Genomic DNA, 27,970 nt, shown 5'->3' on the forward strand with positions numbered 1-27,970 from the left:
ACATGTTACAGATGCACTTGCCCCAGAACCTTCCTGGCTCCCCAGTGTGACAGGTGCCAGGCGATCTTTTTCCCCATAGGGCAGCCGACCACATCACTCATTCACAGAGTTCTGTGATTAGAAAACGACAAGGTCCTGGCAGCCTTAGTGACTGTAGTTCTCAATGAACTACCACGGTGCTGTTGAGCACTGGGGATAGTTCATTGATGCTTCCTGCTAGTAACTGCTTGGCTGTATGATGTACGGTCAAACAGCTTACACACACACACAGTCTGCAGGAGCCCTGCATAGCACCCACAATCTGCTGATTGTGGGTGCAATGCTTTCCAGGCTCCCAACAAAAAAAAAATAATAAATGCACATTTTATTTATTTTTTCCTGCAAAAAGATGTGCACTTATTATCCCCCCCCCCCCCCATCTATTAAATTCCATGTTGCTCAGGACTTTGAGGGGCCTTAGGTGAAACCTCCTATTCCTCCTACAGGTATCTTTGGTGTGTTACCTTCTACCTTTTCAAGATGTCACTACTGAACTGCAGTATTTATTTTTTTGCCTTTTCCTTTTACAGAAGTTTGGTTGCAGAACTCAATGCTCATTTTGGGCGTACGGGATATTTCAATCCCAGGAAAAAAATTTAATACAGTATCTCACAGAAGTGAGTACACCCCTCACATTTTTTTTATATATTTTATTATATCTATTCATGTGACAACACTGAAGAAATGCTCAGCGTCCTATCCAGAGGTTGTCTTTTGTGAAATAAATGTGAGTGCTGCCAGAATTGCTGCAGAGGTTGAAGGGGTGGGGGGTCAGCCTGTCAGTGCTCAGACCATACGCCGCACACTGCATCAAATTGGTTTGCATGGCTGTCGTCCCAGAAGGAAGCCTCTTCTAAAGATGGTGCACAAGAGAGCCTACAAACGGTTTGCTGAAGACAAGCAGACTAAGGACATGGATTACTGGAACCATGTCCTGAAGTCTGATGAGACCAAGATAAACTTATTTGGTTTAGATGGGGTCAAGCGTGTGTGGTGGCAACCAGGTGAGGAGTACAAAAACAAGTGTGTCTTGCCTACAGTCAATGGTGGTGGGAGTGTCATGGTCTGGGGCTGCATGAGTGTTGCCGGGACAGGGGAGCTACAGTTCATTGAGGAAACCATGAATGCCAACATGTACTGTGACATACTGAAGCAGAGCATGATCTCTCTCTTCGGAGACTGGGCAGCAGGACAGTATTCCAACGTAACGACCCCAAACACACCTCCAAGACGACCACTGCCTTGCTAAAGAAGCTGAGGGTAAAGGTGATGGACTGGCCAAGCATGTCTCCAGACCTAAACCCTATTGAGCATCCACCAACAGAAGGTGGAGGAGTGCAAGGTTTCCAACATCCACCAGCTCCGTCATGTCATCATGGAGGAGTGGAAGAGGACTCCAGTGGCAACCTGTGAAGCTCTGATGATCTCCATGCCCAACAGGGTTAAGGCAGTGCTGGAAAATAATGGTGGCCACACAGAATATTGACACTTTGGGCCCAATTTAGACATTTTCACTTAGTGGTATACTCGCTTTTGTTGCCAGCGGTTTAGACATTAATGGCTGTGTGTTGAGTTATTTTGAGGGGGCAGCAAATTTACACTGTTATACAAGCTGTACACTCACTACTTTACATTGTAGCAAAGTGTCATTTCTTCAGTGTTGTCACATTAAAAGATATAATAAAATATTTACAAAAATGTGAGGGGTGTACTCACTTTTGTGAGATACTGCATATTGCAGCACACCAGTCTTTAGAAGTTGTGGCTACATTTTTTGTTTTTTTTTCAAGTTGTGTACATTTTCTGGAAGTACAGAAAAATAACTTTTTTATCCTGTGACTTACTGTGTTCTTGTAAGTCTAAAGCAATATTTTTAGCTTTGAAATACAAAACTATCTAATAGAGCAGTGTTTCTCAACCGGGGTTCCGCAGAGATCTGACTTTTTGCCAGGGGTTCCCCAACGGTAAAAAGGTTGAGAAACACTGTAATAGAGTGTGTGGTGTGTGGTTTGTTTTTTTTTTTTTTTTTTTTTTTTTTTTTTTAGTCCACATCAGGAGTGTAGCTGACAGCCCTAGGACAGTAAGTGTTACTGGCAGAATGACCAGGTAGTGCAAATAAAAGCCTGAAAAAAAATAAAATTGATGCAGCCATCTCATCTAAGAACTTTTGGGAATCAATTGGGTTTCGATACACTTTTAAAGTATATGTGTGTGATTTAAAAAAAAAAAAAAAATCTCTATCTATAGAGGGATATAATATTTTAATACCGTATAATATTTTTGTAATTAAATCTGTTTATTCTTGCTCTGTGCAAAAGCCCTGATCCTTCTTTGGTGAGTTTCCCTGTAGCAAGGCGATTGGTATGGGGCACTCATGCGGGCTTGATCTCGAGCTCCTTTGGCTGTGTCCATGGACACAGCATGGCTTGACCCCGCCTTCACCCCTAATCACAGAATTTGACAATTACTGCTCCTGCTGCCTCTCTGTCCTGTGCAGCTGCTCTTATGTGCAAAAAAAGTTACCTAATTATTTGGATGGCTGAAGGAGAGGAGTTGGCTTTACCTGAACACTGTGCGGGGTACCATGGAAGAATTGTACTTTTAGTTATACAGAACTGAAACCAGTGCAAAACTGTCCTCAGGTCAGAGGATGTTCAAGAAGTGAGTGAGGGTTGTGGGCGCCAGAAATCCTGCCTTGGAAATACCAGTGCTAGACAGAATTTTTATCAGCTATGATTAGTAAATAATTTTGGATTTGTAAGATGATCTGGCTCAGAATAGTCCTTGTAAAATGCAGTACATTTTGTTGAACTATTTTGATCAGTCAAAAATGACAAATATGTGTCTACATGTTCTGGAGTCTTGAGTATGTTCTTAATCATGAGATCATTTAATTATTTACAGATGTGTTATAGAAGCATTATTGAGCTAACCAGAGAGGCTGTAAAGCAGTCAAATGAAGATATGATGTTACAAAGCAGATTAAGGCCCCTTTCACACTTATACGACTTGTCCCACGATTTTGTACTGCAAAATCGTATGACAAGTCATTCTCCATGATTTTCAATGACTACCATTCATATTGGCACGACTTTAAGTCGTGCCGACTTGAAAGTAGTCCCTGCACTACTTTGGTCCAACTTCTATGCGAGTTGTACTCCATAGACCTCAATGTTAAACCCTGAAGTAGCATGCAAATCGTGCCTGAATAATACAGACACGACTTCAGTACGACTTTGTAAGCACAAGCCTGGCTCGCTGATCGGGAAAGGAAAACTTTTTTTTTTCCTTTCGCGATGAGCGACAAGCAGTGCTGACAGCTGTCTGGTATGAATCCTGAGGGGGAACGCCGCGCCAAGTTTTAAATGAAAAAAACGGCGTGGGTTCCCCCCCAGGGGCATACCAGGCCCTTAGGTCTGGTATGGATCTAAGGGGAACCCCCTACGCCGAAAAATTGGCGTGGGGTTCCCCCCCAAAATCCATACCAGACCCTTATCCGAGCACGCAGCCCGGCCGGTCAGGAATGGGGGTGGGGACGAGCGAGCGCCCCCCTCCTGGACCGTACCAGGCCGCATGCCCTCAACATGGGGGGTGGGTGCTTTAGGGCATGGGGGCACCCTGCAGGGCCCCCCCACCCCAAAGCACCTTGTCCCCATGTTGATGAGGACAAGGGCCTCTTCCCGTTGGTTGTCGGGGTCTGCGGGCGGGGGGCTTATTGGAATCCGGGAGCCCCCTTTAATAAGGGAGCCCCACCCTATGTGAATGAGTATGGGGTACATGGTACCCCTACCCATTCACCTAGGCAAAAAAGTGTCGATAAAAAACACAGTACACAGGTTTTTAAAGTAATTTATTAGGCAGCTCCGGGGTCTTCTTCCGACTTCGGGGGTCCTCTTCCGACTTCGAGGGTCTCTCCAGCGTCTCCTCCCAGTGTCCTGATCTTCTGCCGGCTCCTCCGCTATCTTCTGCAGCTCAATTGCTAGCGGTGGTCCGGACTTCTGCCGCCTTCTTTTCTTCCAGAGATGTTGACACGACGCTCTCTCCAGCTGCAATGGTCTCTGAACGCTCCGCAGTGGACTTATATAGGCGGTGACCACGCCCCCTTATGAGGTCACTGTCCCGGGGCATGCTGGGACTGTGCCATCATAAGGGGGCGTGGTCATCACCCGGTGACCACGCCTCCTAAAACATCACAGTCCCAGCATGCCCAGGGACTGTGACGGCATAAGGGGGCTGGGTCACCGCCTATATAAGTCCGTTGCGGAGCGTTCAGAGACCATTGCAGCTGGAGAGAGCGTCATGTCAACATCTCTGGAAGAGAAGAGGGAAGAAGACGATCCAGAAGTTCGGACCACCGCTGGCAAAAGAGCGGCAGAAGATAGCGGTGGAGCCGGCAGAAGATGCGGACACCGGGAGAAGACGCCGGAGAGACCCCCGAAGTCGGAAGAAGACCCCGGAGCTGCCTAATAAATTACTTTAAAAACCTGTGTACTGTGTTTTTTATTGACACTTTTTTGCCTAGGTGAATGGGTAGGGGTACCATGTACCCCATACTCATTCACATAGGGTGGAGGGCCGGGATCTGGGGGCCCCCGGATTCCGATAAGCCCCCCGCCTGCAGACCCCGACAACCAACGGCCAGGGTTGTCGGGAAGAGGCCCTTGTCCTCATCAACATGGGGACAAGGTGCTTTGGGGTGGGGGGGCCGCAGGGCGCCCCCCTGCCCCAAAGCACCCACCCCCCATGTTGAGGGCATGCGGCCTAGTACGGTCCAGGAGGGGGGGGGCGCTCGCTCGTCCCCACCCCCATTCCTGACCGTCCGGGCTGCGTGCTCGGATAAGGGTCTGGTATGGATTTTGGGGGGACCCCCACGCCGATAGGCGGTAAAATCGCGGCCGCGAAATCGCGGTAAAATCGCGCGACTTTGAAGTCGTATAAGTGTGAAAGGGGCCTAATAGAAAGTAAGATACCAGAGCAGGTAGAGAAGAAAAGAACAAGATCAGGTACAGATCTGTTGGCAGTAATATTTTTCTCATTTATGATCTTAGTGTACCTGTAGGGGCAATAAGTTTAGTAATTGGGCCGTTGCAAGCATTTAAAGTTTGTTTCATGTTGGATAGAGTAAGGGAGGGTTATAGCCCATGCCAGTTTCTTTTCTCTATTATTTTTTTTTTTCTCACCTCCGCCAAAACAGGAAGTGAGAGAATTCCAGGGTATCCCAAATGGAAGATTTCCCCTCTGCGTTACTTTAATTGTCAGTTAAAGTAACGCAGTGCTGTATCGCAAAAAATGGCCTGGTCATGAAAGGGGGGGGGGGGGTACATCTTCCGGAGATCAAGTGGTTAATTGATTACAAGTGGATGGTTGAAACTATCAAAATTGCCTTGTTCAAAAAAATGGAAAAATCAGATTGGTTTTCCTGCAAATTTTGATCCATCTATGGCTGGCATACAGTGGAATTTGCTAGATCACTTCATGTTGGCCCCTTTTGTTTTCAGGTATAGCAATGTAAAACATTAAAATTAAGTACCTATACAGTACTGTTTGAAATCCAGTTACAGTTTTACTCTGCGCATGCTTTTTTTGGCACAAAAATGTAGATTCTGATCTGCTGGCAGCCTACAGATTTACTGCTGTTTAGGGGCTCTGGTCTTCAGCAAGAAGAAACGGGAGCAACGCTGGAGGCAATTTACAGCAAACTTCTTATGGTAGCATAATTATTAGTGTGGAATGTATTTTCCTTACTAAAGAACATTCATTTTTTTTCGAAATTGTTATGGGTAATGTTTTGCATTAAGTAGATATAAGATATAGGAAGCATGTCTTTTCTGCATTAAAAATCCTGCCTGTCTGCCTATTTTCAGTTTGGAGCCTTAAGTTCCACTTTAACCTGCCTTGTAGCATCCCAATATCTGTGATCCTAAGAATTTTCTGCTTGGCATTTTTGTAAACTCCAGATCTCTAGATACTCTAAAACACTTCTGATTTTTCTCCAATAAAAAGTTATTTTATTAACTTGGAAAAGCTCATCATTTTATATCAGACTTGAAAGGGATAATAAATTCTGTTATTCCTCTACAAAATAAAGTGGAGCTCCAGACTCCTTCAGAAAAAATTAAGTCAGCAGCTACAAATACTGTAGCTGCTGACTTTTAATATTAGGACACTTACCTGTCCACGAATCCAGCGGTGTCTTCACCCCAGCTGATTTATCAATCGCCACTCTGTTGCCGCCACTGCCATTTCTTGTAACGGAAGCCAGCAGTGAAGCCTTGCGGCTTCAAAGCTGGTTCCCTACTGCGCATGCGCAAAGCGTGCTGTGCTGTGTGAATGGCCCAGTGGCGGAGTGGGGGGGGGGTCTAACTGCCGGGTCACTTCTCCGCGGCGAGATCAGCCTGAAGTGGGAGCGGGTACCTATGAAAAGTAGCAGAGGAGGAGGAGGCAAACAAGCGGAACTTTAACTTATGAGTTGAAAAATAAACCTCAACGTGGGGTCTTTGTCCAGATCGCCTCCAATACGCCTGATTCAATGCCTGGTGAACTGGAAGACTAAAAGCTGTAGACTAAATTCTGTTGTGATGATGTAATCAAGTGTTTTGTTATTGCTTTATATCTGTGCACTGTACCAAAGAACAAGTCTTATTTGTTTTATAATGTATTTTATTTTTGTATTCAGTAAGTAAAAACTGTGAAGTTCAGCTTTGATCATACACATTTGTAATTCTACTCATAGTAGACATACCTGCCTGATTTACTTACATTTTCTTCCTATTCCTAATGTCTGCCTGTTTGTTAATGCCCACTATCCACTGACTTTCGTGTAACAGTCCAGCTATCCTCAAGTCTGTCGATTTATTACATAATATTATGACTGTCTGGTGTGTAAAATATTAGGCTGCTTTCACACTGATCCATTTTTCTTCCTCATGTGCGTTAAAAAAAGAGAAAAAAAAAAAGCAGAAGAAATAGTGTTATCCTTGTAATCCTATAGTTTGTAGTTGTGTTTTTGCTACGCATCAGTGTGAAAGTGCCCTTAGAGCAATCTCAGACAATCAAAATTTATGTGCAATAGGTCCCCTTTCCTCAAAGTACATTCTGATTTGCATATCGATAGTCGTGTGTTTTTTTTTTTTTTTTTTTTTTTCCCCCACAGTTGGAGAACGCACAGCTTGCAGCTGCCAAGAACAGCGATTATGCCAGTGCATCCAGGGAAGAGATAATGTCTACGAAAATTAGAATAGATACTTTGGCCTCGCAGCTAAACCAATATCAAAAACAGGTACTGCCTTCTCTCTCCTAAATGAAAGTATATTCATAAAATTTGGGCTTACATGTGTCTTGATATAGTAGGCTTAAAGTGACTAGGCAATATCCTTAAGTGAATTTCTATGTATGATTTTGCACCGTTTAGGAGATACTTTAGATGCAGCTGGTAAACATCACCGGCACATGCGCTCTGAAGGAATGACGTACCCGTGCCGCTCCTTCAGAGCCTTGCCGTAAACAGCGACTCATGCGCCCATGCACATTCATATTGCCCAAGCCCACGAACCCGGAAAGAAAACCTGGTTCAGATGGAAGCACTTTCAGCGGTGACCACTTGCCACTGGAGTGCTTCGTTTTCAGGTAAGTCTGTCATAATGTGTTAGTATAAGATGCATACTGGCACGTTATGACTTGGGCCCATTTTACACTGCTTTGTAGCATAATCGCGGTAAAAACGCATATGCTGTAAGATATTATTTGGGTAACAGATCGCTATTCCTTTTATTGAAGTTGCACCAGTCCCAAAGTCTGAGATTTTTTTATTTTGTATTTTTGTTTTTTGATCAATTGCTTATTCTAAATCATCTATTGAAGTAACTGCGCCACTAATGAAATTACTGAATATTAAATGGTCTGATAGACTGCTGCTGCTCAGGCTATTGATGACTTCTCAATTAGTAATGGACAATGTATAGTGTGTGGCGGCACTGGTCCATGCACCAACTATGTCCCTTATTCAAAAATGTATAACGATCGATAAAGTGCAAATACATATCATAAAAATTCACACATGTTACATACATAAACAACGTGCAAACGTATATCATAAAAGTGCTAGTGCAAAAATAAGTGCAATGTAATCAGTGTCGATAAACCTGGCCAATGTGCTTTCTGCTAAAAGCAATGTCCGACAGACTGGACAGTAGTCTCCAAAAATAGAAAAGTAAAAAGGTGTCTAGAAACGATATAAATCCACAAAAGTGTTCCTCCAACCACCGTGCAACACCTGGGTGTGAATCCGTCACCACTCTCACTAAATCAAACTCTCCAGAAACATGGGCTGGTCAGATTATAATCCAGCACATATGCCAAATAGCTCCCAGCAATCCCTGACTCCACTCCTCTCCCGATTTAGGCTCCAATCAGTACCATCTCTCTTATGCCGTAATACTCAATATAGAAGATGGAAAGAAGCTCCCATCATGTGAGATCATCAAAGTAGGCTTTTATTAAAAACATACATGTTGCACTCACATGTAAAAAGTGTCCCCCTGACACGAGTGCATTAAGCTCAGTCCTGTTAATCATGTCTTTGATCAAACCCCAGACCATGAGTACAAACCAGCATGTGCGGTGATGTCAGCGTCCTTGCCCTGTCCTGGGAAAGCCTTACAGGTGATACTTGAAAAATTAGAATATCGTGCAAAAGTTCATTTATTTCACTAATGCAAATTAAAAGGTGAAACTAATATATGAGATAGACTCATTACATGCAAAGCAAGATAGTTCAAGCCATGATTTGTCATAATTGTGATGATTATGGCTTACAGCTCATGAAACCCCAAATCCTCAGAAAATTAGAATATTGTGAAAAGGTGCAATATTCTAGGCTCTAAGTGTCCCACTCTAATCAGCTAATTAAGCCATAACACCTGCAAAGGGTTCCTGAGCCTTTAAATGGTCTCTCGGTCTGGTTCAGTAGAAATCACAATCATGGGAAAGACTGCTGACCTGACAGTTGTGCAGAAAACCATCATTGACACCCTCCATAAGAAGGGAAAGCCTCAAAAAGGTAATTGCAAAAGAAGTTGGATGTTCCCAAAGTGCTGTATCAAAGCACATTAATAGAAAGTTATGTGCAGGGATGACCGCAGCCTGGAGAGGATTGTCAGGAAAAGGCCATTCAAAAGTGTTGAGGACTTTCACAAGGAGTGGACTGAGGCTGGAGTCGGTGCATCAAGAGCCCCCACACACAGACAGATCCTGGAGATGGGCTTCAAATGTCGAATTCCTCTTGTCAAGCCACTCCTGAACAACAAACAACGTCAGAAGCGTCTTACCTGGTCTAAAGAAAAACAGACCTGGTCTGTTGCTCAGTGGTTCAAAGTCCTCTTTTCTGATGAGAGCAAATTTTGCATCTCATTTGGAAACCGAGGACCCAGAGTATGGAGGAAGAATGGAGAGGTAACACACTGCAAGATGCTTGAAGTCCAGTGTGAAGTTTCCACAGTCTGTGTTGATTTGGGGAGCCGTGTCATCTGCTGGTGTTGGTCCACTGTGCTTTATTAAGTCCAGGGTCTACCAGGAGATTTTGGAGCACTTCATGCTTCCATCCACAGATGAGCTGTATGGGGATGCTGACTTCATTTTCCAGCAGGACTTGGCACCTGCCCACACTGCCAAAAGCACCAAAACCTGGTTCAATGACCGTGGGATTACTGTGCTTGATTGGCCAGCAAACTCGTCTGACCTGAACCCCATAGAGAATCTATGGGGCATTGCCAAGAGAAAGATGAGAGACATGAGACCGAACAATGCAGAAGAGCTGAAGGCCGTTATTGAAGCATCCTGATCTTCCATAACACCTCAGCAGTGCCACAGGCTGATAGTTTCCATGCCACACTGCATTGAGGCGGTATTTGCTGCAAAAGGGGCCCAAACCAAGTACTGAGTACATATGCATGCTTATACTTTTCAGAGGTCTGATATTGTTATATGTACAATCATTGTTTTGTTTGCATGTAATATTCTAATTTTCTGAGATTGTGGATTTGGGGTTTTCATGAGCTGTAAGCCATAATCATCACAATTATGACAAATCACGGCTTGAACTATCTTGCTTTGCATGTAATGAGTCTATCTCGTATATTAGTTTCACCTTTTTAAGTTGCATTAGTGAAATAAATGAACTTTTGCACAATATTCTAATTTTTCGAATATCACCTGTATCTGACCAGCCCGTATTTCTGGTGAGTTTGATTTAGTGAGAGTGGTGACGGATTCACACCTGGGTGTTGCACAGTGGTTGGAGGAACACTTTTTTGTGGATTTATATCGTTTCTGGACATCACACTTGATTGGAGGATTTTGGGACTTTGTAATTTATTTATTTTTTTATTTTTCTCTTTTCGGAGACTACATTGCCCAGTCTGTTGGTAGGACATTTCTTTGAGCAGATCGTACATTGGTACTCTAGCATGTTTATATTTTTGAGACTGTTTGCACATACCATATTTTTTTGGTACTGATTATACTGCACTAGCACTTTTTATGATCTATATTTGCACGTTGTTTGTTTATGCAATATTTGTGACTTTTTTTATGATCTGTATTTGCACTTATCTATTGCTATATATTTGTGAAAGGGGACATAGGGTTGGTGTGTGGACCAGCGCTGCTCACACTACTTATTCTAAAATGACATCTGTGATGTTTTGGTAACTCGGGTCTAAGCTTGGGATTTACATTCAGGAAGGAGGGGAGGGGGCTTTAGGGGCTTATTCACATCAGATGCAGTAACCTTGGATTTACATGGGGGGACAGGACTTTAGGGGCTTATCCACGTCAAGTGAAGTTCAAAATGCATACAGTGTGTACCTGGGAGCGGGGGGGGGGGAGAATAGTAAGGGTTATTACTGTGCTAATGAAAGAAAAACTTTTGGTAGAACTCAGCACTAGAAAACAAAGTGAGAGACCTGCAACAGATGCTGGACCATACACATGATTTACATCGAAGGCAGATGAATGAAAAGGACAGGGAAGTGGCTGAGATGAGGCAAAAACTGCAAGAACAGTTGGAAGAATATGAACAATTGTTGGATGTGAAGCTTGCGTTGGATATGGAAATAAATGCCTACAGGAAAATGCTGGAAGGAGAAGAACAAAGGTGAGCTTGTGTGTGTTTGGTGTTTTTTTTTTGTTTTGTTTTGTTTTTTTTTTTTTGAGAAGGCCATTATAAAGTGGGGATCTGTTCAGAGGGAGTGCAGTGTGTGCCATGGTTTTAACCTTTGAAGCTGATCTCCAGGTATGATCTTTATTGCATACTTACATTGGTCTAGCTTGGGGCAGTGCAAATGGCAGCATCTCATACCAGAGGGACCACTGTGGAAGCTGTCAATCACTGTAGTTGACACTACAACAGTGAAAGCTATAATCTTCCAGGTCCTGTGATGAGCGGCTTCACCCTCCACACACTTGCTACAGGGGGTCACTTGCTCGTCACTACCACCGATCATAGGGTGCCCTGTATATTTTCTTCTTCCCCTTACTTTTTTTTTACTTTATTTTTTTTTTTTTTTTCAATTTTTTTTCAATTTTTTTTTTTTTTTTTTTTTTTTTTTTTTTTTTTTTAGAATTCAAGGCCTCTCTGTGGATACCTTGGTTCTAGTGTGGTGACTAGTAGGGAGACAATTCTGACAATTGCCCATCTGTGTGTGTAATGTGTGTTGTTTGTCTCTGCTTGTCACCTTGATAAAGATGAACTACATGCCCTCCAAATGGTATTTTGTACCATATTCTAGTTCAGTAAATTGTCGCTCTGGATTCCTAATTGGTGTTCTGGCTCTTAAAGTGATTGTAAAGGCTCGTCTTTTTTTCCCTATAAAAATAACAAACCTGTTATACTTACCTGCTCCGGTTGCAGTGGATTTGCACAGAGCAGCTCGGATCCTCCTCTTTTTGGGTCCCTCTTCTCTGCTCCTGGCCCTTCCCTCCTGTTGAGTGCCCCCCACAGCATGCAGTTTGCTATGGGGGCACCCGAGCTGAGTCACTCATTCAGACATGGAGCCCTAGCCCCGCCCCCTTTCTCTCCCCTGACTGGCTAGCTGACTTTGACAGCAGCGGGTGCCAATGGCGCCTCTGATGTGTCTCAGCCAATCGGGAAGGAGAATCTCTAATGGCTGAAACACTCGTGGACGTTGCTGGACAGAGAGGGACCTCAGGTAAGTGTTAGGGGGCTGCTGCACACAGAAGGCTTTTTATCTTTATGCATAGAATGGAATAAAGATGATAAACCTTCTGCCTTTACAACCCCTTAACCTGCTACCACCACCTACCTACAGTTCACACGAACCTAGTCTGTTTTTGCCTTGGCTCTTTTTTGGATTAAAATTTTTATGTTTTTATCTAGTTACCATTATGAGATTGGAACCTGAATGTAGTAATCAGTAATCGCGGTCCAAGAGTGATTTTTTTTTTTTTTTTCCCCCTTTATTTTTTTGAGAGATTTCATCCGATCAGGACAGTGAAGTCTATCCAACAGGGCACAGAATGAACACTGCAAAACACAGGGATTTATCTTTTTCTCTCCTTTAATTTCTTTTTTCTGTATTTAAAAGTAAAAAACTTTTCTTGGCTTAATCTCTTGTATCAGAGGGCAGTTGGACGAAAAGGTACAATCCCAGTCTCTGTAAAAGTTTTCAATTAGCATGCATACTTTAAAAGCAATGTGCATGTTTTATGGTGGTGAAGAAATAAATGCCTCAGGTGCCAGCTTTGTCTTAAAGTGGTTGTTAAGCCACTCTAACCAGTTAATATCAGCGCCATCTCCTAATGATAAGTGCCCGTGTGTGTGTGTTTTTTAACAATAAAATGGTATATACCTTATTTCTGAGCAACGATCAGCGCTCATGTGGCCGACTAGCTCTCTCCTCTCCCCGTCTGACAGATGCAGTGGGCGGGGCCGAGATTCCCCCACTGATGTCATTCAGAAGGGGTGGAGGAGAGAGCCAGCTGGTCACATGATCGGCGCTCAGAAATCTTGTGTATATACTGCTTTATTTTTTATAAATCGCACACACAGGGGCACTTGTCATTAAGAGACAGTGCTGATACCATTAACAGGTAAGTTATTTCAGCAGTAGGAGTGGGGGTGGGTGGGCACTGTCACTAGCTGACAGGGAGGGGGGAGGACAGACACAGGAGAGCAGGGCTGTGGATGATGGAGGCGCACGTAAGCTGACCACGGTGTCAGAGCTCAGCAGCCATGATATACTGTGGCCAGCTTACAGGGGGGAGGGCAGAAGCAGGTAGGATCAGCCAGATATTTCAGGTGATAGAGAGGGCCAAATTACACTGTGCTGTATAACATGCTTTAGAGGGATAGAATCCATATTAGAGATGGAGATTATTTGTTATCAAACACTTTAAGGGAAAAATATTGTGCACAATTATTGGAAAGACGAAGGCAGGTTAGTTGGTCAAACTACATTTTAATATTTGCCTTAAAATCTAGGCTTAAACTGTCACCAAGTCCTGCACAGAGGAGCACAGTCTCCCGAACCAGCTCAAGACACTCAAGCCGTTTACCACGAGGGAAGAAGAGGAAACTGGATGAGAATGAGAGCACATCGAGTAGTACCGCGTATAAGATCATTCGGAATGCCAACAGTTCAGGACCCGTATCTATAGAGGATGTAGACCCTGAGGGGAAGTATGTGAGACTTTTGAACAGTTCAGATGAGGTACTTTTTTACATTTCATTTGACAGTACAAATAATTGTATTTTCTGAAGTCGTCTTCCAGGACGGCACCCTGAGAGATGACTGGTCCTCCTGACAGGAAACACAATCAAGAAAGAGGTTAAAAACCCCGCCCCTCCCTGCACTCCTCAGTTTTTGATTGTGTTTCCCCACAGCGAAACCGTTTGTTTTTTTCGAATAGACCGAAGGCCGTGGGCTGGAAGTCTCCCCCTGGGTGCCAGACTGCAATTTTTTGGAAAACCTTTGGGTCTGGTAGGGCTTGCCCTCCCCGGGGGGTTCGTTTCCCCTATCTCTCAGGGGGGCAATGAAGAGCTCCCCATGAAAACTGGAGGACCCTGGGCACTTTGAGTCTCCAGAACTCCAGGGACCATGTTCCTGCTCCCCCCCCCTCTCCTTACCTCACGGTCTTAAGAGAGGATTTGCCACATCTGCCTGTTTTTCTGCAGTTGCAGGTCTGTGCTGGGTCTCCTGGCCGCCTCAGCGCCGGCGGCTGTGTGTATGTTCGGCGCCATTTTGTGGTGGTCATTTCTGGGAGGAAATGACGTCACGGCGGCCCGGACACTAGAGCACGCTGTCCCGCAGACCTCGGCAAGATGGCGGCGGCGTTCGGAACGCCATGAGGAGCCAGCAGCCGGCAAGAACTACAGGTACCAGCGGTTAAGAGGGGAGTAGTTCCAAGCGGCAGAGGCAGCATCAGGCAAGGAGCAGGCATCCACTACTCACTTGCTGCAATGGAGCAGGAGGAGTTTACAGCCATTGTGGAGGCCACCGGGGGTGAGTCTATCAGGCTGGAGGAGATAAGGGAGGGGGTGGCCCTCTAGCCTTACCCTCATAAGAGATCTCTGGTTAATTTTTACTAGCTAAATGGGCTTCTTGTTTTTGCAGACACAGAAACCCAGAGTGTTGCCGGTAGACCGAGACCCAAAAATCCTTCCCGTACCAAGAGGTGTGGGTACTGCAATGATAAACTAGCTGCAGAGCACACCAAGCCGTTCTGTTATAAATGCATTCATAAATTGTCAGGGAAGGAGACTTCAGAAGTTATGAGGGATTTTCTCTCAGTACAATCTGAAATGCTGTCCACACTTAAAGCCTTTCAGGCTAGCCTCAATGCTAGGCAGGATAGCAGAGAAGGCTCATCTTCCCAGGAAAGTGCTTTTTCTAATGTTAGACAGGTGAGCACCGCTCCGCAGAAACCGCCATCTTCTCAGGATTCGGAGGAGGAGGCGGAGGAAGTGGAAGGTCCCTGCTGAAGTCTCCTTGAAGAAGGGGAAGACGCAGAAGATAGCCAGGAGGAAGGGGGACACTCCAGGCCAGGCCGACATATCTTCTCGACAGATGATATGGAGGGCCTCCTAGGGGCTATTTATGCTTCTCTGGCTCCTGGATCTCCTCAGGCACAGACTTCTGTACAGGATAGGTTGTATCAGGGGTTGTCTAAGGCTCAGTCTAAGGTGTTACCTATCCACCATTCTCTGAAAGACATTGTTTTAAGAGAATGGAAGGAGCCAGAAAATAAACTTCAGAAGTTTAAAGCCTGGAAACGCAGGTGTCCGTTTAAGGAAGAGGAGCAGGAGAAGTTTTTTAAACTTCCCAAACTAGATGCATCTCTGGCCCAGGTGTCTAAACAATCTGACCTGTCTTTTGAAGAGGCAAGTAACATTCGGGACCAAATGGACCGTAGGTCAGAAACCCTTTTACGCAGGGCCTGGGAGGCTAATGCGGCTACATTAAGTCCGGCTTTAGCTTCAGCTTGTATAGCTATAAATACTAACATGTGGCTTAATAAACTGACTGATCATGTGGCGAGTACTTCCAAGTCCAAAGATCTTTTGGATTCCTTGGAGGTAATTGGTAAGGCGGTAGCCTTTCTTGCGGATGCTGCAGTGAAGTCGGTGCGGACTTCAGCTAAGACAGTGGCTCTTCTTAATTCAGCCAGAAGAGCCATATGAGTTAAGACCTGGGATGGGGACCATACCTCTAAGACTAGGTTATGCGGCCTTCCTTTTGAAGGGTCTCTCCTGTTTGGTACAGGGTTGGACCAGACCCTCTCCAGATCTACGGAGAAGGGAAAGAAATTTCCGGTTAAACCTAAAAAGGCCAAAAGATTTTTTTCGAGGCCCCCATCTCAACAACCGGTTTAAGGACCGTAAGGAAGGAAAGAAATGGGGTGTTGGAAAAGCCAAACAGAAAGGAGCTCTCCTTTTCTCCGGCCCTAAGGTCGCAGACAAGGATCCTAAGTGACGCCAGCACCAAGGTGGGAGGGAGGCTGGCACAATTTATCCCTCAGTGGGAGCAGGTAGCCCTGAGCCATCTGGTCCTTCAGTGGATACGAGAGGGCTACAGGCTAGAGTTTGCTTCCAGGCCTCCGCAGACATTTATACTGACCTTTCTACCCAGAGAAAGATCAAAAGCCATAGGACTCATGGAAAATATCGGGCAGTTGGCGAGTCAGAGAGTCATTATCCCAGTTCCGGCGGATCAGCAAGGAAAGGGTTTTTATTCCCACGTCTTTGTTGTTCCCAAACCGTCCGGGAAATTCAGGTTAATCCTGAATCTAAAGAAATTAAATACCTTCCTGCGATACAAAAGATTTCGCATGGAATCGGTCTACACGGTCAGAAAACTTCTGTTAAAGGAAGTTTTCATGGCTACCATAGACCTGAAGGATGCATATCTGCATATTCCCATTCTACCGCAACACCAGGTATACCTTCGCTTTGCTATTCACACAGATCTGGGTACCCAGCACTGGCAGTTCCAGGCCCTACCCTTTGGGTTGGGGGCCAGTCCAAGGGTATTTACAAAGATCCTTGCAGAGGTCATCTCCTACCTGAACCTTCAGGGGATCTCCCTGATACCATATTTAGATGACCTGTTGGTCTACAACCTTTCCAGGGAATCCCTTCTCCGGGATCTGGACAGGGTAATATCCACCTTGGAGTCCCTGGGATGGTTGATAAGTCAGGAGAAATCCTCTCTGATTCCTTCTCAGACCAAGCTCTACCTGGGCCTGTGGGTGGACTCGGTAGGGCAGAAACTGATCCTCCCGCAGGAGAAAATAGAAGCACTGATTGCTTCAGTGTCTTCAATCTGGCACCAGAAGGTAGTGTCCAGAAGAGTGATCATGAGGATTCTAGGTCTCGTGACTTCTTGTATTCCGGCAGTACCTTGGGCCCAGCTCCACTCAAGACCCCAGCAAAACTTCCTTCTATCCTCATGGGATGGAAAAAAGGAATCCCTGGATACTCTGGTTGCCATCCCTCAAGGAATAAGAAATTCCTTACTTTGGTGGCTCAACCCCCAAAGGTTTGGGGCAGGTCATCTTTGGTCCCAGCTCCAGCCGGTCAGAATAACAACCGATGCGAGCTCGTGGGGATGGGGGGCCCATCTAGAACAACTGCAAGCTCAGGGTGTGTGGGACACACGACAGAGAACTGCATCTTTTAATTTCCGGGAATTGTTAGCTGTCAGGGAGGCTTTAATAGCCTTCGAGAGCAGGATCAAGGGGAGAGAAGTTCAGATCCTCTCCGACAATTCCACGACAGTGGCCTTTCTGAACCGTCAGGGGGGTACATGGTCGCTTTCCCTAATGAGTTTGACACAGGAGATTCTAGAATGGGCGGAGCAAAGGTTACCGTCCATTTCGGCGATGCACATAAGGGGAGTTTTCAACATGAAGGCAGACTTCCTCAGTCGTCAGACAGTACAACAGGGAGAATGGGAGCTGAACCCCGAAGTTTTCGCCATGGTCTGTCAACAGCTGGGTATACCGGAGATAGATCTCTTTGCCTGCAGGGAAAACAGGAGAGTCAAGAGATACTTTTCCCTCTGCAGGGAACAGGGGTCCGAGGGGATGGACGCATTGGCTCAGGAATGGGATTTCAGTCTGGCTTATGCTTTTCCTCCCTTAGCTCTGATTCCAAGAATCCTTCAAAGACTGTGTCTGGCCAGGGGCAATTTGATCTTGATTGCCCCCTTGTGGCCCAAAAGGTCCTGGTTTCCCACGTTGTGGAACTGGGCGGTTTTACCTTCGGTTCAGCTTCCAGAACGTCAGGATCTTCTGCTTCAAGGCCCTCTTTACCGTCCGAACCCCGGTTTCTTCAGGTTGACAGCCTGGCTGTTGAAAGGGAGAGCCTGCGCAACAAGGGGTGTTCAGAGAGAGTGATTGACACCCTGTTACTGAGTAGAAAGCCGGTAACAAGGCACATTTATGCTAGGGTCTGGGGGGCTTTCTCCCGTTGGTGTGAAGCAAGAAAAGTTCCCCAGAAAGAAATTCCAGTTATCTTAGACTTCCTACAAGAGAGAGTAGACCGAGGTTTAGCCACCAAGACTCTGAAGGTTCAGGTGGCGGCTTTGTCTAGTTTTCTGGATGTTAAATTAGCTCTAGATCCTTTAATTAAGAGATACTTGTCGGCTAGAGAGAGACTTTCCCCTGTGCAAATGAAGGAATTTCCACCGTGGGATTTATCTTTAGTCTTGGAAGCCCTGACCAGGGCACCTTTTGAGCCGTTGGCTCAATCTTCAGTTAGACTGATTTCTTTTAAAACCGCCTTCCTTCTGGCTGTTACTACAGCCAGAAGGGTGGGCGATTTGCATGCTCTTTCTATGAAGGAGCCCTTTTTCCGTCTGTTAGAAGACAGAATTATTCTCAGGCAGGACCCTTTGTACCTTCCCAAGGTGGCTTCACGCTTCCATAGGTCACAGGAGATTATTTTACCCTCCTGTCTCAATCCACAGAACGAGAAGGAAAGGGCCTTCCATACGTTAGATGTCAGGAGATGTCTGTTGCTTTACCTAGAAAAAGTTAGAGTTTAGGAAAACTCAGCATCTGTTGGTCAGTTTTTGTGGAGTTCGAAGAGGCGAACAGGCCTCCTAGAACGACCATTGCTAGATGGATTAGACCGGCTATTGCCATAGCTTATGAGCATTCAGGTCAGACGGCTCCAACTAATCTTAAAGCTCACTCTACAAGGTCTCTGGCAACCTCTTGGGCAGAAAGAGCCGGAGCATCGGTAGATCAAATTTGTAAGGCAGCAACGTGGTCAAGCCAGAACACGTTCCTGAAACATTACAGAGTGGAACTTCTGTCACCCCAGGACCTGGCCTTCGGCAGAAAGGTCCTGCAAGCGGTTGCCCCGCCCTAAGGTAGGCCTGAGCTACTTGCTCTTCTCTCAGGGTGCCGTCCTGGAAGACGACTTGAGAAAATGACCAGTTACACTTACCGGTAACGGTGTTTCTGGGAAGTCTTCCAGGACGGCAGGCCTACTTCCCACCCGGTTTGTATTATTATAGAGTGGTACATTGGAGGTGTTTTTGTTTCACTTTCATTCACTGGTGTGGGTCAATACTTTTGCACAACTGAGGAGTGCAGGGAGGGGCGGGGTTTTTAACCTCTTTCTTAATTGTGTTTCCTGTCAGGAGGACCAGTCATCCCTCAGGGTGCCGTCCTGGAAGACTTCCCAGAAACACCGTTACCGGTAAGTGTAACCGGTCATTTTTGTTTACAAAGGTGTAACAAAGCGAGGCAATTCTGAAAAATATACAGAGCAAATGGTATATCCCACTGGGTGTCAAAAGTTCTTGGTACTCTTCTGCTATCAGATTTGTGTCTAAGCTGCTACATTCCAATTTAAAGCTGGTCATACCCAGTTCATGTTTAGGTTGGGACCTCAGGAAATTTGGGTGACCTTCTTGGTCCTACTCCCTCCTGACATTTTGCAATTGAAAAATCGAAGAAACTGGGTGGGAAAAGTGGCATGCAAACAATGGCTGCGTCCAGTTAGATGCAGCCACTGTTCGGGTATTCTGGCAGATGTCATCAGTCAGCATACAATAGTTCATCTAAGCTGTATAGCATGGATGTATACATTTTTCTGTTCAGCTTGAAAGTTGGCCACGAAAAAAAAATCTACGTGTGTGTGTGTGACCTGCTCAACTTTACAAAAAGTACTTCTTGAACGCATTTGTGTATTTTGCAGTGCTGCATAACAAGGTCTTATATATTTTCACTGCTGCCCTTAGGGAATAGGTCACATAATCACGTATGCCATATTGCTTTCTTGTGTATTTGATGTTGCTGCTGTTTTTGTTCTGTGCTATTGAGTCGTGTGTAGTCATACAGGAGGGAAAGACTGTATTACAGAAGGAACCATCAAAGTGCTTGTAGAGAGCACTCTTCTCTTTTTTTTTTTTTTTTTTTTTTTTTTTTTTACTATGTACAATGTCTAATATAATCATCATAGAGGATAGTTCTGTCATAGAATTATGGAGTTCCTTTGTAGATCAACATATCAAAAAAATATTATCACCGTAATTTATGTTATCGTTATATCTAACTTTAATATTCATTGTTTAACCCCCTTGAAGTCTGGGGCTGTTCTTGAATTTATAACACTGCATTTTGGCTAGAAAGTTACTTGAACACTCAAACAATTCTATAATTTCTGAAAGCAGAGGGGCCCTTTAGAATAAAACGGGTGGCATTTGCAAATTTTTATGTTGCATATATGCGCAACTGTTTATTACTTACATATTTTCAGAAAAAATCACCAAAATAATTGTTTGTGCAAACAAATGCAAGATAATACCCATTTTTTTTTTTTGGTAAATTATAAAAGATGGAGCTGCACCAGGTAAATGGATCCCGAACGCATCGGACCTTAAATTGCTCATGTGGAAAGACCGCTGTGCCCAAAAGTGGCCATAGGAGATGTAATAAAGGCCTTTTGCAAACTATCAGGGTCCTTTCACACTGGGGTGGTTTGCAGGCGCTATTGCGCTAATAAATGCAAACCGACCCGAAAGTGCCGCTGCTTTCATGCGATGCGCTGGCAGGACGGTAAAAAAAGTCCTGCCAGCAGCATCTTCGGAGCGGTGAAGGAGTGGAGTGTATACCGCACCTGCCCATTGAAATCAATGGGACGGCGCGGCTATACCGCCGGCAAAGCGCCTCTGCAGAGGCGCTTTGCGGTCCGCTAGCGGGCCGCATACCGACGGTAAACCACCGATTACAATAGCGGCGCTTTACCGCCGACAGTGCCCCCGCCCCAGTGTGAAAGGACCCTCAGTTTAGCGTTCATTGTGAATTCTAGCCCTAGGATTATTTCTTTCACTTTTATGTTCTTGGTGATACCACACGTGTAGTGCATTTAGTGTTTACATACATGTGCTTGCCCTATGCTTACACTTGAATTTGTCTGCATGAGCAAGGCAATGGAGTGCTTTTAAATGGTTTTTAAATTGTATATAGTTTATTTTTTTCATTCTACTTAATTGCTATCATAAGTGGGCTAGCAAGCATCGATAGGATTAAAGTTCTCTTTTTCTCCTTCCTTTTTTTTTTTTTTTTTTTTCCCGGTCACAGTAGCTGTGCAATTAATACATTGAAACTAGAAGTGATAAAATATTTGTTGCTTGCAAGCTCATTCATTGCTGAGGAAACGGTGGGAATGAATTTTCCTTGACCACTCCCTTGCTTGGCATCCAAAGCAAGCTACTGGGGTTCTGGGCTCTGCCGGGAGATCCCGGGAACCACTGCAAGTAAGCTCTTTTTTCAATACGGTAAATGCGATCACTTTTACTGAAAAGCTGATTGAATAAAATAGTACTAAGCTCAGAGCTGCAGTAATGAGCTTTTTTTTTAATCACTTGAGGGCCAAGCCATTTATAAATGGCCTTATGGCAGGCAGTTAAATCTAAGTTATCCTGTTTAATAGATCTGTTTAAATCTGTCAGTAAAGACTACTTTGAGCCTTGAAATCTCACAGGTATTCTCATTATAGTTATGCATACTATTAGTACTAGTTTAGGATATTTCTGTAAAATGTTTTTAAGGGATGTATTTTGTGTGTTTGTGGTGTGGCGCATTTTTTTTTTTTTTTCCAACCATATTACCAGTTTACTGATTATAGTGATTATCCATTATGGATGTGTGGGCAATGTATACTAGATTTTAAAGCCTAAGTGCAGCCCAAATTTTAAAAAAAAATTTTTTTTTAATCTGCAAAAGGGACATACTGTATTTATTGGTGTATAACATGCACTTTTTCACCCTGAAAATTGGGTGCAAATAGTGTGTGCGTGTTATACGCAGATACTGCAATTTGGGCTGCCTAGGAGGGAACGGGGAGGGGGGCGGGACGAGCGCTGTCAGATTACATACAGCGAGAATCTCCTGTTTACTCAGCACCCTCTGTAATAGGAAGTCCCGTCTCCTGGGCTGGCATTGGACCACTGTTCTGTCTATCATAGAAGCCAGGAGGCGGGACTTTGTATTAAAGAGGCCGCGGAGTAAACAGGAGATTCTCGATGTATGTAATCTGACGGCGCTTGTCTCGCCCCCCTCCCTGTCCCTTTCGAGGCAGCAATAATCTGAGGTAAGGCTGCAGATGGGCATTGATCAGTCTGCATTCATGGCAATGGTGAGGCTGCAGATGGGCATTGATCAAGCCGCATTGATGGGCAATTGTGAGGCTGCAGATGGCATTGATCAGGCTGCAGATGGGCAATGGTGAGGCTGCATTGATGTGCACTGTCCCTTATTTTGTTTCAAAGTTCTTTTATTTAAAATTTTAAGTTTTTTTTTTTTTTTTTTTTTTTTTTTTTACCTGAAACTTCCCTCCTAAAATGAAGGTGCGTGTTATATGCCTGTGCGTGCTATATGCCGATAAATACGGTAAGTTAATAGCATGTGTCCCTTGTGTTCTCTCTAATGCAATATTAAATCTTCCTCCATCCAATGCCCTGCAGTGCTCAGATCTTCCATTGCGGTAGAGGTTATGTAGGGAAGGATGAGGACTGGGGGGAGACGAGAATGACACCACATGCCAATATTTAGCATTACAAAATATGAAGGCTAGAGGTGTGGTATTTGAAAGTGATACTAAACGCACACTGTTTAACCACTTCAATACTGGGCATTTTCACCCCTTCCTGCCTAGGCCAATTTTCAGCTTTCAGCACTGTCGCACTTTGAATAAAAATTTGCGCGGTCATTCAACACTGTTCCCATATAAAATTGTTATCCCTTTTTTTTTTTTTTTTTTGAGACAGGGCTTTCTTTTGGTGATGTTTAACCACTTCCATACTGGGCCGTAGACAAATGACGCCGGTAGGAACATGTACAAGAAAGATATGATTTGACACAACCACAGTGGTGGGCCTTATGGGACTTTGTGTAAGGCCAGTCACTAATGAAGTAAAGGTACAAAAAATATATAAAATAGAATTTAATATACAAACAGAATAAAAAATGTTCTCCAGATGGCTTGATGCAATTATTGAAACAAATTCCATAGAAAGCTGACATTCATATAATAATTTCATAATAGATGGATACATAATGGCAAATGTGAGCAGGTACGTGATAAATATAGGTTGCAAAAAAATGACTGTTTTAACATAAAAAGAAATCTACGCGTTTCGAGGATCTGTCCTCTCATCAGGATGTGAAGATATCTATGAAAATAGATGGTAAAAAATTGTGTATTTTAATAAGGATTCCCTATGTTGAACAAAGAGGGGAAGATACATTTATTTGCCATGTCTCCGCCTCACAGTGGGGAGAACACGGAAACGGCATTACAGCCATTTGTTGACATTTTGTGACCGGCTGTGATTGGACACAGCCGACCATGTGGTAAAGAGACAATTTCACTGGCTCTTTACCCTGATCGGGGATGGGCTGTGTCCAAGAGACACGCCTCATTCCTGATTGTACAGTGCCTGCTTGCCTCCCCCCCCCCCCCCCCCCCCAAATAAAGAGTAGCTGTCACCAGCCCATGCCTCATAGAATATACGTTTGGGTGTTTGCTTACCAAAATGGGGTCATTTTCTGGGTGTATCCTTTGTCCTGGTGCTCCAGGACCTTCAAAAGTGTGATCGGTTGTAAGGAAACTAAATGTGAAAGTAATTAAATGTATGCGCCTAGAACGCTTGATGGTGCTCCCTGCATGTTGGACCTCTCTATGTGGTCAGGCTGTGAAAGTCTCACATATGTGGAATCGTTATTTGTGGTATGCTTATTCCATGTGAGAGAAATTACTTATGACTATTTTGTGTAAATAAAAAAATAATTTCTTCATTTTCCCACTTCAAACAACTCACCATGCCTCTCACTAAATACCTTGGACTGTCTACTTTCCAAAAAGGGGTGATTTGGGGGGTATTTCTACTGTCCTAACATTTCAGGGCCTCAAGAAATAGGCTGTCAATACACCAGGTGTGCTACATTTTTTAATGATTTGCACCATAGCTTGTAGACTCTAACTTTCACACAGACTAAATAATATACACTCATTTTGTTTTTACCAAATATATGTAGCAGTATAAATGTTGGCCCAAATTTTTATGAACAAAAATTACGTATTTGCAAAATTTTATAATGGAAACTTAAGTGTTTTTTTTTTTTTTTTTGGAGGGGGGTTTCAAAATATTTTCTCTACTTCTTCCCTTTTTTTTTTTTTTCTTGTATCACAAACAATTAAAAAAGAAAGCTCCTATTTGTGTGGAAGAAAATGATGAAGATTTTGTTTGGGTACAGTGTTGAACGACTGAGTAATTGTCAAAGTGTGAGAGCGCTGAAAGCTTAAAATTGGTCTGGGCAGGAAGGGTATGTATAAGTGCTTTTCAATTTTATAAGTGCTTTGTATTGAAGTGGTTAATCATCCTTTTTTTTTTTTTTGCTAAACAAACAAAAACAGAAAATTTTACCCTGTTCTGTGAAAATTTTCATACAAATATATATATTTGCAATCAATATACTTTTCTGCCAATAACATGGTGTGAACGGATTTCTGCCATGCACAGGCAGTGTCACACCCCTCCAGCCTGTGTCTTGGGTCTTGGAATAAGAGGGAGTTGAAGCCTCCATCAATCAAGATATATTCTACAGTACATCACCCCTATTGTGTTTTAACTGGTTAGTAGGCATCAGGGTGGATTTGATTTAAATCAAGTCGATTTAAATCGCTAGTAAAAATGCTTGATTTTTAAATCATAATTTTTAAAGAGCAACTGTCATCTCTGTCCTGCAGCGGTTCCTCCTCTGACCCGCTGTTGACTCACCGACAGTCCCATTCACTTTACTGGACCGGCCGGTGATGTGGCAGTGACACAACAAGGTGAGGGACGTGGCAGCAGCAGGTGAGAGGATGCCTGCTAACTGGAGCTGCCATGATGGATCTGAACTGACAGGTGCTCTTTAAATGTAAGGACTTATTGTTGCTAGTAGTTAGTGTGAAATTGTGTTAATGCATCAACGCAGTGCATGTTATCTCAGCTTGCAGAGCTTGGATTCATTGAATGAGTTTACCAAAAAATTTTAATATTGTAGAATATACAGCCTCATGTTGCGTAACTAAGCTCCCTTTTATGCTGAATAAACAAAATAATTATCTTTTAAGTAGAAAACTACCGAGAGATAGATTTCTTTCTTTTCTCCAAAAGCATTTTATCCAAAATAAATAGTGATAAAAATCAAAATCCGAATTAAAAATTTCTTTCTTTCCTTTTCCTTTCTTTTTCTGTATTCTGCAAAAACACTTTTTTTTTTTTCTTTAGTATAATTTTGTTTACATACAAACCGATGCATATATACCATTATTGGAGCAAACGGTGCTCAATCATCGATTAAGTACAGTTACATGGTATCCCGTTGGTGTGTAGAGATTAATAGGAGTCTCATTGTTACCTTCTAAGTGCCATTATGATGTCAAAGAGTCAACTAATATTTTTTAAGAACTCAAGGAGCAGGTGGTATAGTGTGATCTGAACTAACCCAGAGCTTCCAAATCTTACTTTTTTTTTTTTTTAATTTTATTTATTTGGCAACCTCTGGCCTCATACGTCAATTTGTATAAAGGTATAGCTTAATTGACTATAGTGAGCCAGAAGGCTATAGTAGGAAGGGATTGGGATTTCCAATGCATAGTGATCATTTTCTTTGCATAAAACAGGATAATTTGAAGAAAGGTTTGCACATTCTTAGATATACTGTCATCTCTATATCCTAGCAAGCATCTCAAGGGGTTACAGATATTAAGCAACTAAGTGGGGGATAAGGGCCGTGACCCCTGACCCGAATTTCCTAATTGGCGGGCAATCCCACATTAAATTGAAAAATGTGCCATGGCGCATCGGGAACATGTTGCGGACGGTAGTCTCTCTTTAATCTATAGAGTAAACAAGGAGTAAAGTGGGACCTGTGTAATAATTTAGTTTGAATAACTTTCTCGGGAAGAGATGAGAGATGATACCTGGAGGGGAAGCACTTCCCCCTCCAGCGCCATTTATTTTCTATGGTGCTAATCCTAGTTGTCGTATGAAGAAGGGGTTTTGTAGTACGTAGAAATGATTGGTGTGAGAATGGTCAGTTAATAAATGTTTGAGTGGGGGAGTGTTGAATATCGATGTTTCGAAGGCCAAACTGTGTCGCAGTGGTGTGGTGTATCTGCAGATCTAACCCTCCGTTTGCACCAGTACCCGCGGTCTGTTCTGTGATAGAATTCTGGTAGACCTGGGTTGCCCCATAATGGAGCTTGGGGCGAGTATGTGGTATGTGTATTGGACGGCAATAGCTTTGAAAGCTTGACTATCCTTAGGGTCATGGAGAGATCCTTTGTACCCTCCCGTCCCCTTATGGAGAGGCAATGTATTCGATTTTGGAGCGATTCATAGGAAGAGAGGATGGCTGCCTCCAATGCTGTAGCCGCATTGTTCTCTGGGTAGAACCACCAGTGCGCATGAACCAGCTGTGAGGCCACATAGTAAGTTTGGAGGCAAGGGAGCGCCAATCCCCCCCTCCAAAATTGGTTATTGTAAGGTGCTTTTTGTTATCCTAGATACCCCTCCCCCCAAATAAGGATTGTCGATTTCGTTGAATTTGCTTTTAGGAATGTAAATATTTGGGAGTTACTCAGAATATAACAGAAAACTAATCTCATGGTGTCACCGAGTGAGGAGGAACAGCATGTAATACACCATTTTATTGATAGTTTTTTTTTTTTTTTTTTTTTTATTATTATTATGTGAGGTTAGTGACACTTTAATGGTGCTAGAAAAACGTATACCACAAACATTAAGTATTTTATTACAACATCAAAAGCACATTATAAACTTGCATCCTATAAATGATACAAGCACAATTTTCTCCAAAGGTTCTTGTCATATATGATATCAAGGAGCAGTTTATCCTGAGTATAGTACAAAAGCTGTTTATTTTGTGTCCTGGCTACTTTGTCAGCAAAAGTTATGAAAGGCTTATTTAGAGCTCAACAATAAAACCTGATGAAAATCTAAATCAAAGCCTTTCAGATATATACATACTGGAAAAAACAATAATAACAATGAGCACAAGAGGGCACCCAAACACTTCAGCTTTAAGATGACAAGAAACAGAAGCGTAAAGCGGTGTTCCAGCCGCAAACATTATTTTTTTATTTTTTTATTTTTTTAAAGTCAACAGCTGCAAACACTGAAGCTGCTGACTTTTAGTAAGGACACTTGCCTGTCCAGGGAGCCCCCCCCCCCCCCCGACCACTTCGTCCATCGGATCGGGTACAGGCGCTGCCATTCCAACTAAAGGAAATCGGTAGTGGAGCCCTCAGGCTTCACTGCTGGTATCCTACTGTGCCGCTTTCTGAATGGCCCCGTCTTCTGTGACATATACAGGTCCCAGAAGGCAGCGGGGGAGAAGAGGAAATGACGCCCTGGGCCACGGCGGAGCTAGGACAGAAGTACACTCAATACTTCAGAAAAGGTAAGTAAGAAAAAATAAATTATCCAAATTGGAGGGTGGTCTTTCCTTTTAAGACCAAGTAGTTAGTAAAAGTCAATGGAACTCCCCTTTAGTAACTCTCTCCTTCCCCCTGCACAGGCCCTTTGCTCACACACTACTTCTCCGATCATGATACGTAGAGTACCTTACTGTTTATGATATGTTCTCATATATGTCAATTGGATTGATTCGACACTATGGTGCCTGTTGCACCAATTACCCGTATGTCTGTATATTTTTTGTTTTATGCTCAATAAACGTTGTTTTGATTAAAAAAAAAAGTGGATGGAACTCCGCTTTTAAAGTGATTGTAAATGATCACCTTGTACAACAACCCATTTAGTTTAAAATCTAAATGAATGGCAAAACATTTTTGTATAGATGGGGAAAAAAGGTGTTTTCTAAAATG

The 27,970-nt window shown here is 43.6% G+C and overlaps 1 protein-coding gene across 4 annotated transcripts in view; it reads left to right on the plus strand.

Annotated features, from left to right (window-relative positions):
* Positions 1 to 27,970, plus strand: part of LOC141131384 (lamin-B3-like) — a 278,047-nt gene that overhangs the window by 14,500 nt on the left and 235,577 nt on the right. For all 4 annotated transcript variants that reach the window (XM_073618580.1, XM_073618581.1, XM_073618578.1 and 1 more), the window contains exons 5-7: positions 7,193 to 7,318; positions 10,971 to 11,191; positions 13,538 to 13,766. In XM_073618580.1, coding sequence (XP_073474681.1) covers positions 7,193 to 7,318; positions 10,971 to 11,191; positions 13,538 to 13,766 — 576 coding nt within the window. The remainder of the gene's footprint in view (positions 1 to 7,192; positions 7,319 to 10,970; positions 11,192 to 13,537; positions 13,767 to 27,970) is intronic.

This window comes from Aquarana catesbeiana, linkage group LG03, assembly GCF_042186555.1.
Source record: "Aquarana catesbeiana isolate 2022-GZ linkage group LG03, ASM4218655v1, whole genome shotgun sequence".
Lineage (NCBI taxonomy): Eukaryota > Metazoa > Chordata > Amphibia > Anura > Ranidae > Aquarana > Aquarana catesbeiana.